The following is a 13,434-nucleotide window of genomic DNA, read 5'->3' on the forward strand; positions in this document are numbered from 1 at the left end:
GGGGGGGGGGGGCTCGACAGGCAGTTGATCTTGTATGATAGTACGGAAGACCTAGGACAAGTGTAAAATGTTTCTGTTCGTCTGCTTCGAGGGTGTCGAAGTGCAGCCAGCCAGACGACAAAGACAAACATGCAGGTTGATTTCGCACAGCTGACGAGGTGGCGTTGAAGGAGGGAGACATAAAGGTAGAGTGCGTTTTCCCCCGTGCTTACAATGTCCATGTGGTTGTTTTGTGGTGTGTGTATGTGTGTATGCATATGTGTATACGTGACCGTAGTCTGTGTATATAAACCGCCACTCAATTCTGTGGAGAGTCACAAAGGCCTTGTCCGTTGTCACGAATGCATGCGTCGATACACATTTCTTCGCACGGGACCTTAATCCTCCCTTAGTGGAAGAGTGTTCATCCTCTTAAGCTATGTATGCGTATGTTCCTAACAAACGTTCTACTCTCTGGTTTCTCTATATCACTAGAGTCAACGCACGAGAGTTGCCCGCATTCAGTTCAGGCTACATTGATCGGTTCATTCTTGCGGTATTTCTTCTCTTCGTATCCTCCCCTTGCTGCTCGCGTTGCCTGTTGATGTTGATCTGTTCTGAAAACTAGCTGATTTATCTTTTTTTCCTGTCGTTCTACTACAGCGTTTACCATTCACTTCTAATCGCATGCGGGTTCGTGTCCGTGTCCCAAAGCGAGACCGCTATGCAGTTATGCTATTGAATTCTGATGGGCTTGACTTACGCCTGAAAGGAAGTGTCAGCTTTACGAACCCTGATGGTGAACAGCTTTCCGTTGAGCAAATACCTCTTCCAAATACACTTTTCGCTCTTATGATTCTGTATCTTCTTACGTAAGTCAAGCAGAGGGCAGGGCAGCCGTGACTCCGATTCTCTTCTGAACACAGTGCACGAGCAAAATCGACTTCTTTTCTTTCGGTTGTTCTCTTGACGTATGCATGTTTAAGTCTGGCAGTGGGCTCTCTCCCGGGGAATATCTGAGCGTCGGGTCGAGCAGAAAGCAGTTGGGGTACGCGTGTGATAGGGTAGTTTCTTACAAGCTCACTCTACCGCAGAAAGGCTGGTATGTGAACGTATGTCGTCTTTGTCATCAAGAGTTCGAGCGCGCTTGCAACAGCCGTTCTGTGGCTGATATTATCAATCGGAGACATATTAGCGTGCTTTTGTGCAAGCTGTCATAATAACTTTTCAGCCTCATACATAGACAGGTATATCTTTACGCACTGGAATGTATTCGTAACTCATCGCAGCTTCGATCAAGAAACGACCCATCACCTTAGATATACAGATCACATGTGTTCTGGCACCTTGAAATCAGCCTCTACAATGTATACTTGGGAAGCAGGACGTAAGTAAGCATTCGAAGATCATCGACGCTACTTGTATGCGTAGCTAGCTTCTCGGTTTTCGATGCCACATTTTGTCACTGCGGAGACAATCTTTTGGTGGAGAACAATTTTTTGGTGGAGAAGGAATGTGTTGTCTCTCTCGCTTGCTTGGAGAGTTCACCTGGATCGAGAGACTATACGTGTCTTGGGTGAGATATTCCAGATAGAGATGCGGAGTAAACCTTATAGGAATGGATCTGCTTTTTTTCTTTTGGGGTACATCTCTGTATGCTCACTCAGTCTGAACAGGCTCCACGCAAACAGCAGGCGACAAATATGTTTTCTCCAGTGAACTTCCCTCAATTAGAAACTATGAGTATTTCACGCGCATCACTAATCTCTAGCTGACGCTGCCTCTCACTCGTCATCCGCCCCACAGCTACTTCTACGTAGTTGTGTCAGTGTGACTTGCAAGTAGAGGCTTTGTCTAAGACTTCATTTTTTGTGTGTATGTAAGTGGTATGCTGAAAGACAATGTGCCTACCTTCGACGGGCGATTCATCTTTTTTCGTTGAAGTGTGCTTCCGCGAGTCTTCTTTCCAGAGTTGCTTCTATGCTAGCATGCATGCTGGTCATTCGACGGAGAAAGTGGAGTCCCGTGCACTTTTTGATGCTGGGCAATTTTCTCTTCTCGGCTCTCGCTTTTGGTCTTGATTGGCGGCAAGCGGTGTATGTACAGCAACATGGCATGCGAAGCCCTATACTATGGTGGGTCCGTAGGTTGGGTTTCAGCAAAAGGTTGCTTATGTTGAACAAGTTTCATTCCTTTGCGGCTTCCGTGTTATTCCAAACATACCATCTCCGGACACCCATCGCGGATGTGGATGTACACATAGTTGGGGAGGAGGGTCTTGCAGTATAAGTGTGATACGCGTCTTTGTGCCTTTCTTTACCCACGGGAGACTTTTGATGTGTGCGTGCCCGCATGCAGGGGTTTGTCTTGAATTCATACAGTGTGTTGTGTGTACTTTCGCTCGTGTCTACATCTCTCGTGAGCAAAGACCTTTTTTCTCACACAGGTGAGGCATGCATGCACCCAGCCCAATGTTAGAGTCTTATTCTTTGTCCCATCTTCTTTCGCTTTTTTCTTTTCTTTACTTCGAGCGAATCCCATAGACATCTCAATGCGTGATCGATCTTCGCTGTCCTTCTGGCAAAGACGCTTCAAGTTTGGCAATTCTTTGATCTATTGAGCTCCCTTGCTAGTTCATACCTACTCGTCGACCGCAGCTCTCCTTAGGTCGTTTTTCTAGGAGGGAGTGTACCTCAGGGAAGAAGGAGTGTATATGACGCGCGGTGCGAGTGGGTGTGCTGTTCTTTTATCAGGCTTACTTCTCGGGTCTTCCAGAAGATCCACGACATCATTGCTTTGATGACTTTCATCCTGATTGCTCTTGGTATGAGGGCTGGTGACTAAAGATTGAGAGAACAGACGGAAGAAGGGACACGTTACTGAGGAGTAGATTTTTCCAAGGGTCTGCCGCATAGGTAGAAAGACTCCTCGTGGTTATAGATAGAGAGGTTGTGCTTATCGGGTCTCTTTCCACACTCGTATTTCGTTTCCCATTCAAGACAAAAACAACCCAAGGTGGGGAGAGGCCGTTCATAGCCGTTCTTCCTCTGTCCGCGAGTGAAGGATACTGTTGGCCCAAGCCTTGACGGAGACTGTCACTACGCCATCCGGTGGTGTCTTGTCTTCAACATTGTCCGCTGCAGAGTACTTCGCTGACCCAGTCATGTCGAAGTGTTTATAGCCGCACAGTGTTGTCCCTAATACTGTAGGTGTATTTCCAGCCGCGTAGCCACACAGACAGATTGAAATATACCTTTCTCGTATTTCCGCTGGGCTCATATGTCTTGCTGTTTCTCTTCTGTCCCTCCAGTGTTTCTCCACAGCTTCACAAACGGACCTGCTCGTACTTGTTGACTGTACCGTTTTCATATTGTGTTCGTTCTCCCAACTAATCACATGACTTTATTTTTGCTGCTGCAAAAGTCTTCCTTTCTTTTTCTTCTTTCTCCCATTCCTTTCTCAGGATGGAAGACTTTGCGTTCGCATTTGAGCCGGATTGAAGTCCAGTTTGTTACAGGGCTGTGTGTGATCTCTCTCTACCTGGGTCTCTTCGAAATCATTTTAGGAGGTTTTCAGGTAAAGTCCGTTTTTTCACATTCGTGGCAACTTTCAGAGAGTCTCTTGTGGAAGATCTTTATACCTCTCCTGTTTTCTTTTGCCTTAGACCCTTCAGCGACTCTTCGTTATTCTCTCCAGCAGTCGATGGTAGGAGTGGTGGTCTCTTCGTGTCGTTGCCATCCATAGGGTCATGTGATTGTGTCTCGTTGAGGAAGGCTTCTCTTCTCCTCCGTCCATATACGCTGTCATAGTCCTTATACAGGGAATCACCCTCTAATAATGGAGAGCTTTGCAGAGTTTCGAAGAGGCTCCGTCTCTGTGACTATGCCTTCCATATTGGACCTTTATCCGGCCCTTCGGAAGTGACTTCACTGAGCCCCTATTCAGGGTTTTCTCTCTCCTCTTGTGATTTTCTCCTCTTCCCTTGAGATGGTTTGTTGCGATGGAGCATGAACGATGAGTCAAACCTGCGTTTATCGTACGAAGAAAGAAAGAAAGAAATAGCTATGGACGTGATCAGGTGTAAAAAGAAAACTTTCATGCGTTCCGAGCAAGTACAGATCCGGCAGTGGTATCGAGAGTAGCGTAGGCTGACTGGTAGGCTTAGACATCTTGGCCTGGGCTGCGGAAAACACGGATTTCCTCTTTCCTGTCATTATCTATACGTACGAATAGCCATGGGAAGACACGACTGTTACTCTAGGTACACATACTCAACAGTGCTTTCCTCTGGCTACTCACCTCCATTTCATTGGTGTCTTCCTGTCCACACGGGTGCACACCGTGTGTATGAAGTGGACTACGACGTCTTAATGTTCATCGCATTCTCGTGTTACCTCGTCGGTGTCTAATAATGAATGGTCGTCACTTCCGCTTTCTCGAATGTTTCCCCCTGATTTGCAAACGCCATAGCAGAGAAGAATTGTGTTTGATTTGTTCTTTTCTTCTATGCGTAGGGGACGCGATATATTCTGCATGCACTCGGGTATATCTGCGTGTTAGTGGCTATCAATGCCAATCTCGCTTTACTCCATGTGAGTTCGCAAAGTCTCAAAAGAAAGGCGTTATCAGCTCTGTGCTTCATTTCTCTCGCAGTGATAGGAAAGGTCAGGACACATTCACCGACGCGTTGCTTGCCTGCCACCGCAGTATATATGTGTCTGTTTTCCCTCGCAGACGGCCTCAGCTGTATGCTCTTTAACGTATCATACGTATCTATCTTTGTATCAAAAAGAACTGTTCGCGTTTTTACACTTTAGGAGCTGTGTTTTCAGTCGATCCCACTGTAGTGTACGGCAACTGCTGGGATGATTGCTGTGTGCTGTGTGTATCAAGCAGATCCAGAGGTTGTTAGAGACTCAGCTCTTTTCCGCTATCCCACGGAAGGCTTCTTCTACCTATTTGTTTCCTCGTTGAATACGTGCATGCATCGCGAAAGAGACGTCAGTTGAGAGCCGCCGTCTCTTTCTCCACTATATTGATATCTGCCAGATAGATCGGAAGTTAGGGAGAGTTGATAAGCCTAAAGATAGTACTTGTGGTCATTTCTCCGATGAATTTTTAGAGGCAAACCTACAAGATTTCGTGCGAGTCGGTGCTGGTTCTATACGAGCACGGCATGCTCATTTCGCTCCGTAAGACTGATTGACCTTTCGGAGACATTCTCACCCTTCTTACTTTCTACGCGAAGGAAGTGAGGGGCTTAGACATTTTTCTGGACTGCATTTTTTCAGTGGAGTTCGTCGTGCAAGCAAAAGAGAGTTAGTGCGTTTTTTGTGTGTACACGTGTGGAAGTGCGCATGCGCGCGCTCACGATGTAGGGAGCTGAGTTGCGGAGACCCGGCGGACGGAGACACATCGGAGCATTTGTCTGTTTGAATGGTGTGTGATTCTTTCTTTCTGCAGTCGTACATTGCAGATGCAACTATAAGTCCGGCGACTGGCGACCTCTATCATAAGTTTGATGGGTACAAGTAAGTGAAGAGGCCGAAAGAGATAGAGAGAGCCATGCATCCGAGACGTTGCTATCGAGGTCGGTCACTCTGGAAACGTTGACACTACAACACCAGCCCCTTACTTGCGTGTACTGAGATACTCGATGCCAGAGTGAGGAAGTGTACGCAGCCGCGAGCGATGAACTCTTGTGATTCCTCAGTTTGATGTTGGAGCCGTACAGAAGCTGTCACTTCAGCAGTGCAGCGCGGTCATCTTCTCTCGGAAGTCTCTCCGACCTGTCCCATGACGACACATGAGTATAGATGCACGTGTGTCCGTCTGCGTGATCCGTCTCTAGCTAGATAGATAGTTATGGTAGGGGGATTTTGTTTTGTTCATTCGTAGACTAGGTCAGGGCAAGGAGCACTTGTGGTATCTTCATTGTCTTTCAGCTGTTCTGTTGTGGGGTCAAGAGTCACTGCTCCGGAGAATCGCACGCAGCCAGAGATTAGGGAGTCTCAGTGGTGTAATGACGGGGTCTATGTTTCTGTGTGTAAATGAACGGCTCTTTCGGTGTCTATCATATTTATTGAAAGTGGTACTCCTTGAACTTCCCTGTGTACTCGGGCTCGTGGTATTCGTTTGGCTACCACTTGGCTTTGGTACAAACCTCAGCGATATCTCCGTTGAGTCGTACTCGGTCTGCGTGCAGGACCTACCGGTGGATATTCTTTCTTTACCTTTTGAAGCCAGTCAGCTTAGTGTTCTTCAAACTAACCTTCCTGAACCCAGTGTACGAACAGCTGCTGTCTTGGGATGAATGGGTCTTTGTCTTTGTTGACAACTTCATGGACTACCTCATCTATGTTGGAGTAAGCCAACCTGAGCCTCCGGATGTTCCACACCAAACCATACTGGCCTGACCACCAGTCGCTAAGTGTACGTGCACCGCAGTCTGTATTCGTGCAGTTTCAAAAGTAGATGCCGAAAAACGTTTCAATAGGGAGGCGATTAGTACGTTATGGAATAGCCACCATGGGAAAGGCGGATAGCTAACTGCGTCTCCGAGGGAACCAACACAGTATAATTACGAGATCCAGCAAGCCCCGCACCTCGCCACCTTTTCCCGTACGCCTGGAGAATTGTCTGCAGTCACACTCACCCAGCACCTCTCTTTTTTTGAGCTTGGTCGCCGTGTGCGTATACATGATAAGGTCAGGATATCCGTTAGAAAGACCTCTGTTACAAACAAGGTGTCAATTGTTACTCTTGAATCACGCTCACGTGCCGAAGCGACCTGGGCGCGTGCTGCAGGTCTTGATGAGTCATAGAACTGTCTCTCTCTTCGGTTCTCCAGCTGACAGCCATCGCGAGTCAACCTCCGGTCGTGCGTACGAGCCTGTAGCTTTTTGGATGTACCCGTAGGTAGGTACTGGTGTGTGATGTGTGTCCAGTCGATACAGAGTCTGCGCACTTTGACATCGTAAGTGGTACGGTATAAAGTAAAAATACGAGAAGGAGAATATGTGCATTAAACAGGTTCCGTCTTATCGTTTGTTTGCCGCTGTGCAGCTTCTCTACGCATTTCGGCCTGTTGGAGCCATGCGAGTCTTCAGGGTAGGTTCCAGTGCACTCGGTTTTTCTGCTGACTGGTGGTGTGGAGTACGTTCCGAGCAAGGTTCAGTGACAGGGACCGAATGTTAGATTCATGAGAAGACAACGGGAGGCTGAAAGTTGCTTGTGCTAAGATTGTACGCCCCTCTTACAGGCAAGTTTCCTCTGAGGCAAACTATAGAATCAAAGGGTTAGTGGCGTCACAAAGCAAGGCAGACACAGGTTTCGTTCTCGCGGTGGTGAAGGGTTGTTAGATGAATGTTGAAATCTCGCTTCGTGAGGGGTGTAAGATTTGAGTGTCGGCATCGATGTGTTACGTGTTTTCTTTCAAACGTACAAGCACATTAAAACTCAAACAGAAGGGCTGGGCACTGTGCAGGGTGAGGTGGAGGGAAACGTTCCGAACACCAGGTGTGGCTCGAAAATCCTGGGCAAAAGAGACGGAACGCTATTGTGAAGTAGAGAAACGTTGGTTCACTGGTACGGCAAAGGAGGAGTGGTCTTACAGGGAATATGGCATGAGTAACAATGAAGTGATCCTCCTGTTTCTGCTCAGGACTTCGCCCCGGAGAACGCGTCCGGTACTGGTGCTGCATCTTCAGGGACAAGTGCATGGCCTGGATGAAATTGAAAACTTAAGAGCTTTTTTCTGACTGGACGGAGTGTCGCTCCAAATTCCCATGGCGTAGACAGACATACAACAGTTTTTTCTTACGGCTCATCACGCGGACACTCTGGCTTGTGTGACAAAACACGGTCTCGAGAAACTCCTGGACGAACTTGGTTCGGAGTTTCCGTTCTGCGACTCTTCCGAGTGTGTACTTCCAGGTTTTCCCGATGGATTGTTGAGTGTTTCTTTCAGTAATCTGTTTGATGCTGGGTTTCACTACTGGGAAACAAGTCAGACGAAAAAAGCTCTTGCACACCTTCTTCCCACGGGACTGTAGCAAGGCGTACTTCGCGGACCAAGTAGTTCGCGACTGCGTTTGACGAGTGGTTGACTAGAGAGATTCACATTTTCGTCCGGTTTGGTCCCCGCCTAGGCGGGCTAATCGGTCCGGTACCGGCGAACCAACAGAACTTTTTCTCGTTTCCGGGATATCTTCCTCTTGCCGCCGTGCAGCGGCTTTCAGCAACAGTAAAAATTCCAAAGTTCCTGAGATTCTGGCGTGCTTTCATGGTGCGACTGTCTCGATTCGCGAAGAAACCCCAGCTCGGCGACTATGGCGAGTGAGGTGCTGCAGCTATGCGTGTACTGCCTATGCTTTGGAGTAGCATCTTATCGGACTCGACACGCCGGGCACCTGTTAGGTCTGCTAAGCAATCACACAGCATGCGCAGCGTGTGCCTTCTGCCGGTAGTCCTGCAAAGTGGGCTGCAGGGCGATGCATGTTTAAATTGCCTCTGCTGCCGTTCGCTTGCCATTACGTACTAGGCCTCTGGGCCCCGGCTTACCCACAAGCCTGAGACTGAGGGAACCCGCACCCCCGGACACTTGCTTCTGCAGAGGTCTCTGGCGAAGAAGCCGTCCCAGCACACAGGATCAAGATGACGTCACTGTGCCAATCTCATTTCTTTAGAGAGACCGGGTCGACGCCGCCCCCCCTTCCTAAGTAACTTTGGCAGTGGACAGCGAAAGTATTATTCCAGAACAAGTTCCTCCGCCAGTCTTCTCCGTATGCCTCTAGCACACTCGAGAGACACACCGTGATTCGAAAACACAGCACGCAGACCAACGCAAACCTAACAAGCGTGTGGCTCTCAAGTCCTGCCTTCTCTCACATTCTGATATCTCGGGAAACTGGAATATGCACCCTACACGGACTTCAGCTCCTCTCATCGTCTGTTGGATCAAGACGGCGCCCATACAATGTCCCGGAGTTCCTGACCCTCCCGGCACGATCGCAGCTGGCTCAAACAATCTGTGGATGAGGAATTCAGCGTGTACTACTGCTTTGCTGGGACAGTTTAAGCGGTGACCTGGTCCGGGGAAACCTCATACACGTTGATTGTGCCAGTGAACGTGCCCACGAACAAGGTACGCCCATCGTGTGACCAGTTCAAGGAGGTGCACCACGGCGCGCCACTGCGGTTCGTCTTCTCGGGAGTGATTTCCGAAAGGACGTTCTTGTTCTCCAAATCCCAGATCTGCATTGACGAAGCACGCACAAACGAACACACACCTTAAGGATGAGATTGATTCAAGTAGCTACGACTGAAAGAGTCGGATCGCTCCGATCTCGAGCGGTCCCCACTGTCCCCCAAGGCCCCCGTATGGTTATGGTGACGCGCAGAGACACCTTTTCAGGATGCAAAATCAGCTACAGGAGAGTTTTTTCAAGTCCTAACAGGTGGCTATTTGACTACTGTCAGTCAAAAGTGCCCCTTGGAGACATCAATACGAGGAATGATTTCTCATCCTGATCCTGCCACGTGGACGCCCTTCTTAGATTTGCAGTACATAATCAGCAACAGTTGGTTTTTTTCAAGTCTTAACAAGTGGCTATTTGACTCCTTTCAGTCAAAACTGCCTCTCGAAGACGTCAATACGAGGAATGATTTCTCATCCGGATCCTGCTACGCGTCACGTCCTCTTAGATGCACAGCGCATTCGGAACAAAACCAAGCACGTACTACCAGGAAGAAAGAAACTGTCCACACACTGCACACTTCGTCCATTCATGAAGCCTTGACACCAAACAAACTTTCTCTAGAGCGCTCGGAAGCGGCAACCCGGCAGAAGAGAAACGCTCGTCCCCCCTCTGTGCTCCTAGCTTTTGAGGGGATGACCGCTCATCTGACTGGTGCCAAGCAAACAAAGGTTCCAGCAAACATGAACACACACCGGCCAGCTTCTGGCAAGCGGACACGAACAACCCCCGGCAACGCACGGCGACAATGAAGACGGGTCCTAGGACATCAGCTGCGAGGGTACAAAAAGTACTCACCTTGACAGACTTGTCAGTGGCAGCGCAGAGCCAGTAGTTGCAAGGAGAGAAGCAAAGGGCATTGATAGTGGAGTTCGAGTCTAGGGAGTATAGGTGCTTTCCCTCGTTGACATCCCACAGCATGGCAACCCCGTCTTTGCCTCCTGACGCGCACAGAGAGCCATCTGGGGAGATGGTCACGGTGTAGAGGACGGAGGTGTGCCCTACGAGATTTGTTCGCAGCTTGCAGTCGCTCAAGCTCCAGACCTAAGGGCAACACAAGACCGTATCCCAATCACATTACACATTCCGCTTCACCACGAAGATCATAAGAATCACGCACCAACAGCCACACTGCAAGAAATCTCAATCACGACCATTGAAATGTCCGCACGCAACACTGTCGAGGTGCACCCGCGTGCTCTTTGCATTCACCCACTGCACACCCCAATTGCAAGTCCGCCGGGTACCCGCTTCTGGTTTTGTTGAGCTAAACACACTGGGGGCTACCAGACTGAAGAACACCATAAACAACCCTCGGTTTCTCCTGTTCCTCAGTAGGATCAGTGCGTATGCCTGCGTACATAGGCTGTCTTACCTTGACAAGTTTGTCCCAGCCGCAGGACACGATGAGAGGCTTGCTAGCCGACGGGGAGAAACGTACACAAGAGACCCAGTCGTAGTGCTGATCATCGACGATAGTGTACTTGCATTCAGCAAGGGTGTTCCATAGCTTGATCGTGCGGTCTCGTGAACCAGAAACGATCTGTCTGTTATCCGGGCTGAAAGCGACTGAGTTCACGTCACTCGCGTGGCCTTTGAAGGAACGAACGGTAACACCGACATTCAAATCCCACAGTCTCAGTGTCTTATCCCAGCTACCAGAAAGTGCGAACTGAGCATCGCTGTTGATGACAACGTCCTGAACGCATTGAGAATGTCCTGTCAATGCTCTTCGCGCGTAACCGACGTTTCCTGTATCATCTGGACTGTCGTTCAGTTTCCACACGATAACCTTGTGATCTGCAAAAAAAGACAGAACTAGGTGCCCACTGATATGCGCAACGGTTGTCCTTTTCGCATCAGCGACAGACATAACCGTGGATTGCACGTGGAACACGACCCGGGCGTCCATCTATGAAGACACACGCCCACATACATGTATAAAAGCATTATTGTACCTCTGGAGCAGATGCGGTCAGGGAAACTCTGTGAGCGTCCTTGGAAGATTTCTCGGAATCAGCCAGAAGAGGCTTACGAGTGAGCTGGGAACTTCCATGGTCATCATTCAGCATCACATACCGGTGATCACGGCACAAGCAAGCACTTCAACCCAATGTGATCACGCATGTGACAGTTTTATGACCATACACAGGTGTACGCAAGCACAGATACTGCAACGGGTCCAAGTAGGGACCATGATCAGGAAAACTCGCTGAGTTTTCTTGGAAGATTTCTCGGCAACGGCCCCCTTGCGAAGGCCTGCGAGTGAGCTGGGATCTTCCGGAGTCATCATTCGAAAAGGATGTCAGTCAAGATAGACCCTGAGGTACAGCCCCAGAGATCACATAGCCCACAGGCAAGCAACGCAGCAAAGTCCTCTTGCATGACTCGTCACAGGCAAGACTGCGCTTCACGCATAAATGGCCAAGACTGACAAAACATGAAATCACTTTATGCAGCGTGTCAGGATCACAATCAGGAAGACTCATATGAGTCTTCTTGGAAGGTCTCTCGGCAACGGCCCTGTCGTGGAGCCTGCGAGTGAGCTGGGATCTTCCGGAGTCATCACACGTACCCCCCTGACAAATGTAGGATTTGGGCCCAACCGCAAAACGTCTCGCCACGCAGCACAAACAAGGTCTCTAGCTCAACATAATATGCACGTTATCAATCTGTATCAGTAGAAAAGTACACGACTCCTGTGCAGACACTTCCCCTCAACCATTCCAGTTTTCCAAAAGAATAGTAGTAGCGAGAAAGCGTCCCCAGTTAATCTATTTCGGTTCCGTTGTAGCCACGCATATGTTTTGGGTGAACTTATCAGCATAAAACGTGGATATGCTGGGAACCAGGCGGACAGGAAAGAATCGAGCGGGATGCAACAGGCATACAAGCATTGGCACGTGCAGGTTGTCCTCAGCACACGAGATCACGCCTATAGCTGCACAAACCGGACACGTCTGTTTGGCGCTCGATTCCATTGAATGGTACCACCTGACGCTAGAAGAACGAATCTGACGTCCATAGCACACAATAACCGTCTCCGGATCGAATGGTAGAAAAGATGAGTCCGTGGGCGCGGACTCTCAATCGCACAATCGTGCTGTACAACACCTCCCCTCAACCATTCTGACAACAGGAATGGAAGAGGCGGGAAAGCATGAGCTATTTGTTTCGGTTCCGTTGTAGCCACGAGTACGTTGCAGGTGAGTCACTACGTCAGCATACAACGTGGATATGCAGGGAACCAGAACGGACGAAAAGAAACGCCCGGACAACCACGAAGGAAACAAATGCACTACGTGATGGGGAATTCCGCGTCCCCACCAGTCCTCGGTAGCTGGTCCCAAAGACCACTGGCGTCGGCTGCTGCCAATACTTGCGCTCGGATGCGTAATGCCTACACACCATTCACCATTATCCGAAATTGACGAAATTCCATCACCATGAGACCAAGAACCATGTGCCGCGTGTGCCGGATCCCTCGCATCACGGTAAGTGCAAAGATGATTACGGGCTGGACACCCGCTACTACAGAACGCACAAATATCGACCTGTACCTGGATTCATCCAGCATGCATGAAGCGAAACAAACGTACACCGGGGAGTTACCGTCAGGAATACACGTTGGAGGTGCTAATCTCCGGCTGACAAAGAGAGTCACTACATCCCGGAAAAAAAAAACTGCCACAAATTTATGTCAAAAAACAAAGAAGTCGTCCCTACGCCCCNNAGTTCTGAAAGCAGCCGTCGGTCTACAACGCGTGACGGGAGCCCAAAGCGTGAAGATGCCACAGGTTCTGCATTGTCACTAAGAATTAAGGCCGCATCTACTCTTTTTCGATTCGAGGAGAATTTCCGGAGCCGCGGACGGTCCTTACCTCTTGAAGAAGAGACGATAGTATTGGACTTGACACAGGGTGTGGAGATGGCCGTAACACAATCGGTATGGCCCTCCAGAACACCCTTGAACTCCAGCGGAGATTCTCCCGAGGACAGCATATTGACAGAAAGCCACCGCAAGAACAACACAAAACGTAGATGGAGGAAAAAAAGAGAAGTCCCAGAAAACAAATCAAGGTGTCTCCCTTGGGAAAAGCCTCCTCCCCGTACACTCAGTAGGCATCACGTTCAATGGTACGCCACCCCACAACACGACCATTTTGTTCACCATCACAAAGCTCGTATGCTTGAGCCC

At 49.2% G+C, this 13,434-nt stretch overlaps 2 protein-coding genes across 2 annotated transcripts in view; one reads left to right on the top strand and one right to left on the bottom strand.

Annotated features, from left to right (window-relative positions):
* CSUI_001077 (lung seven transmembrane receptor) overlaps positions 1-7,756 on the top strand; it is a 14,041-nt gene extending 6,285 nt beyond the window's left edge. Inside the window, exons 5-13 of the mRNA XM_068061283.1 lie at positions 643-851; positions 1,950-2,114; positions 2,733-2,803; positions 3,443-3,555; positions 4,494-4,571; positions 5,443-5,510; positions 6,185-6,344; positions 7,045-7,089; positions 7,643-7,756. Of these exons, the coding sequence (XP_067926740.1) occupies positions 643-851; positions 1,950-2,114; positions 2,733-2,803; positions 3,443-3,555; positions 4,494-4,571; positions 5,443-5,510; positions 6,185-6,344; positions 7,045-7,089; positions 7,643-7,711 (978 nt within the window). The 3' untranslated portion in view covers positions 7,712-7,756. The remainder of the gene's footprint in view (positions 1-642; positions 852-1,949; positions 2,115-2,732; positions 2,804-3,442; positions 3,556-4,493; positions 4,572-5,442; positions 5,511-6,184; positions 6,345-7,044; positions 7,090-7,642) is intronic.
* A 1,158-nt stretch (positions 7,757-8,914) lies between these two features.
* On the bottom strand, positions 8,915-13,411 carry CSUI_001078 (guanine nucleotide-binding protein). The gene is made up of 4 exons (XM_068061284.1): positions 13,118-13,411; positions 10,612-11,036; positions 10,035-10,280; positions 8,915-9,234 (listed from the first exon to the last, which is right to left on the bottom strand). The coding sequence occupies exons 1-4, from the start codon at positions 13,236-13,238 to the stop codon at positions 9,055-9,057; spliced, it is 972 nt and encodes a 323-aa protein (XP_067926741.1). The 5' UTR covers positions 13,239-13,411; the 3' UTR covers positions 8,915-9,054.
* Between the last annotated feature and the right edge of the window lie 23 nt (positions 13,412-13,434).

The sequence above is a fragment of the Cystoisospora suis genome (genome assembly GCF_002600585.1).
Source record: "Cystoisospora suis strain Wien I chromosome Unknown contig_426, whole genome shotgun sequence".
NCBI lineage: Eukaryota > Apicomplexa > Conoidasida > Eucoccidiorida > Sarcocystidae > Cystoisospora > Cystoisospora suis.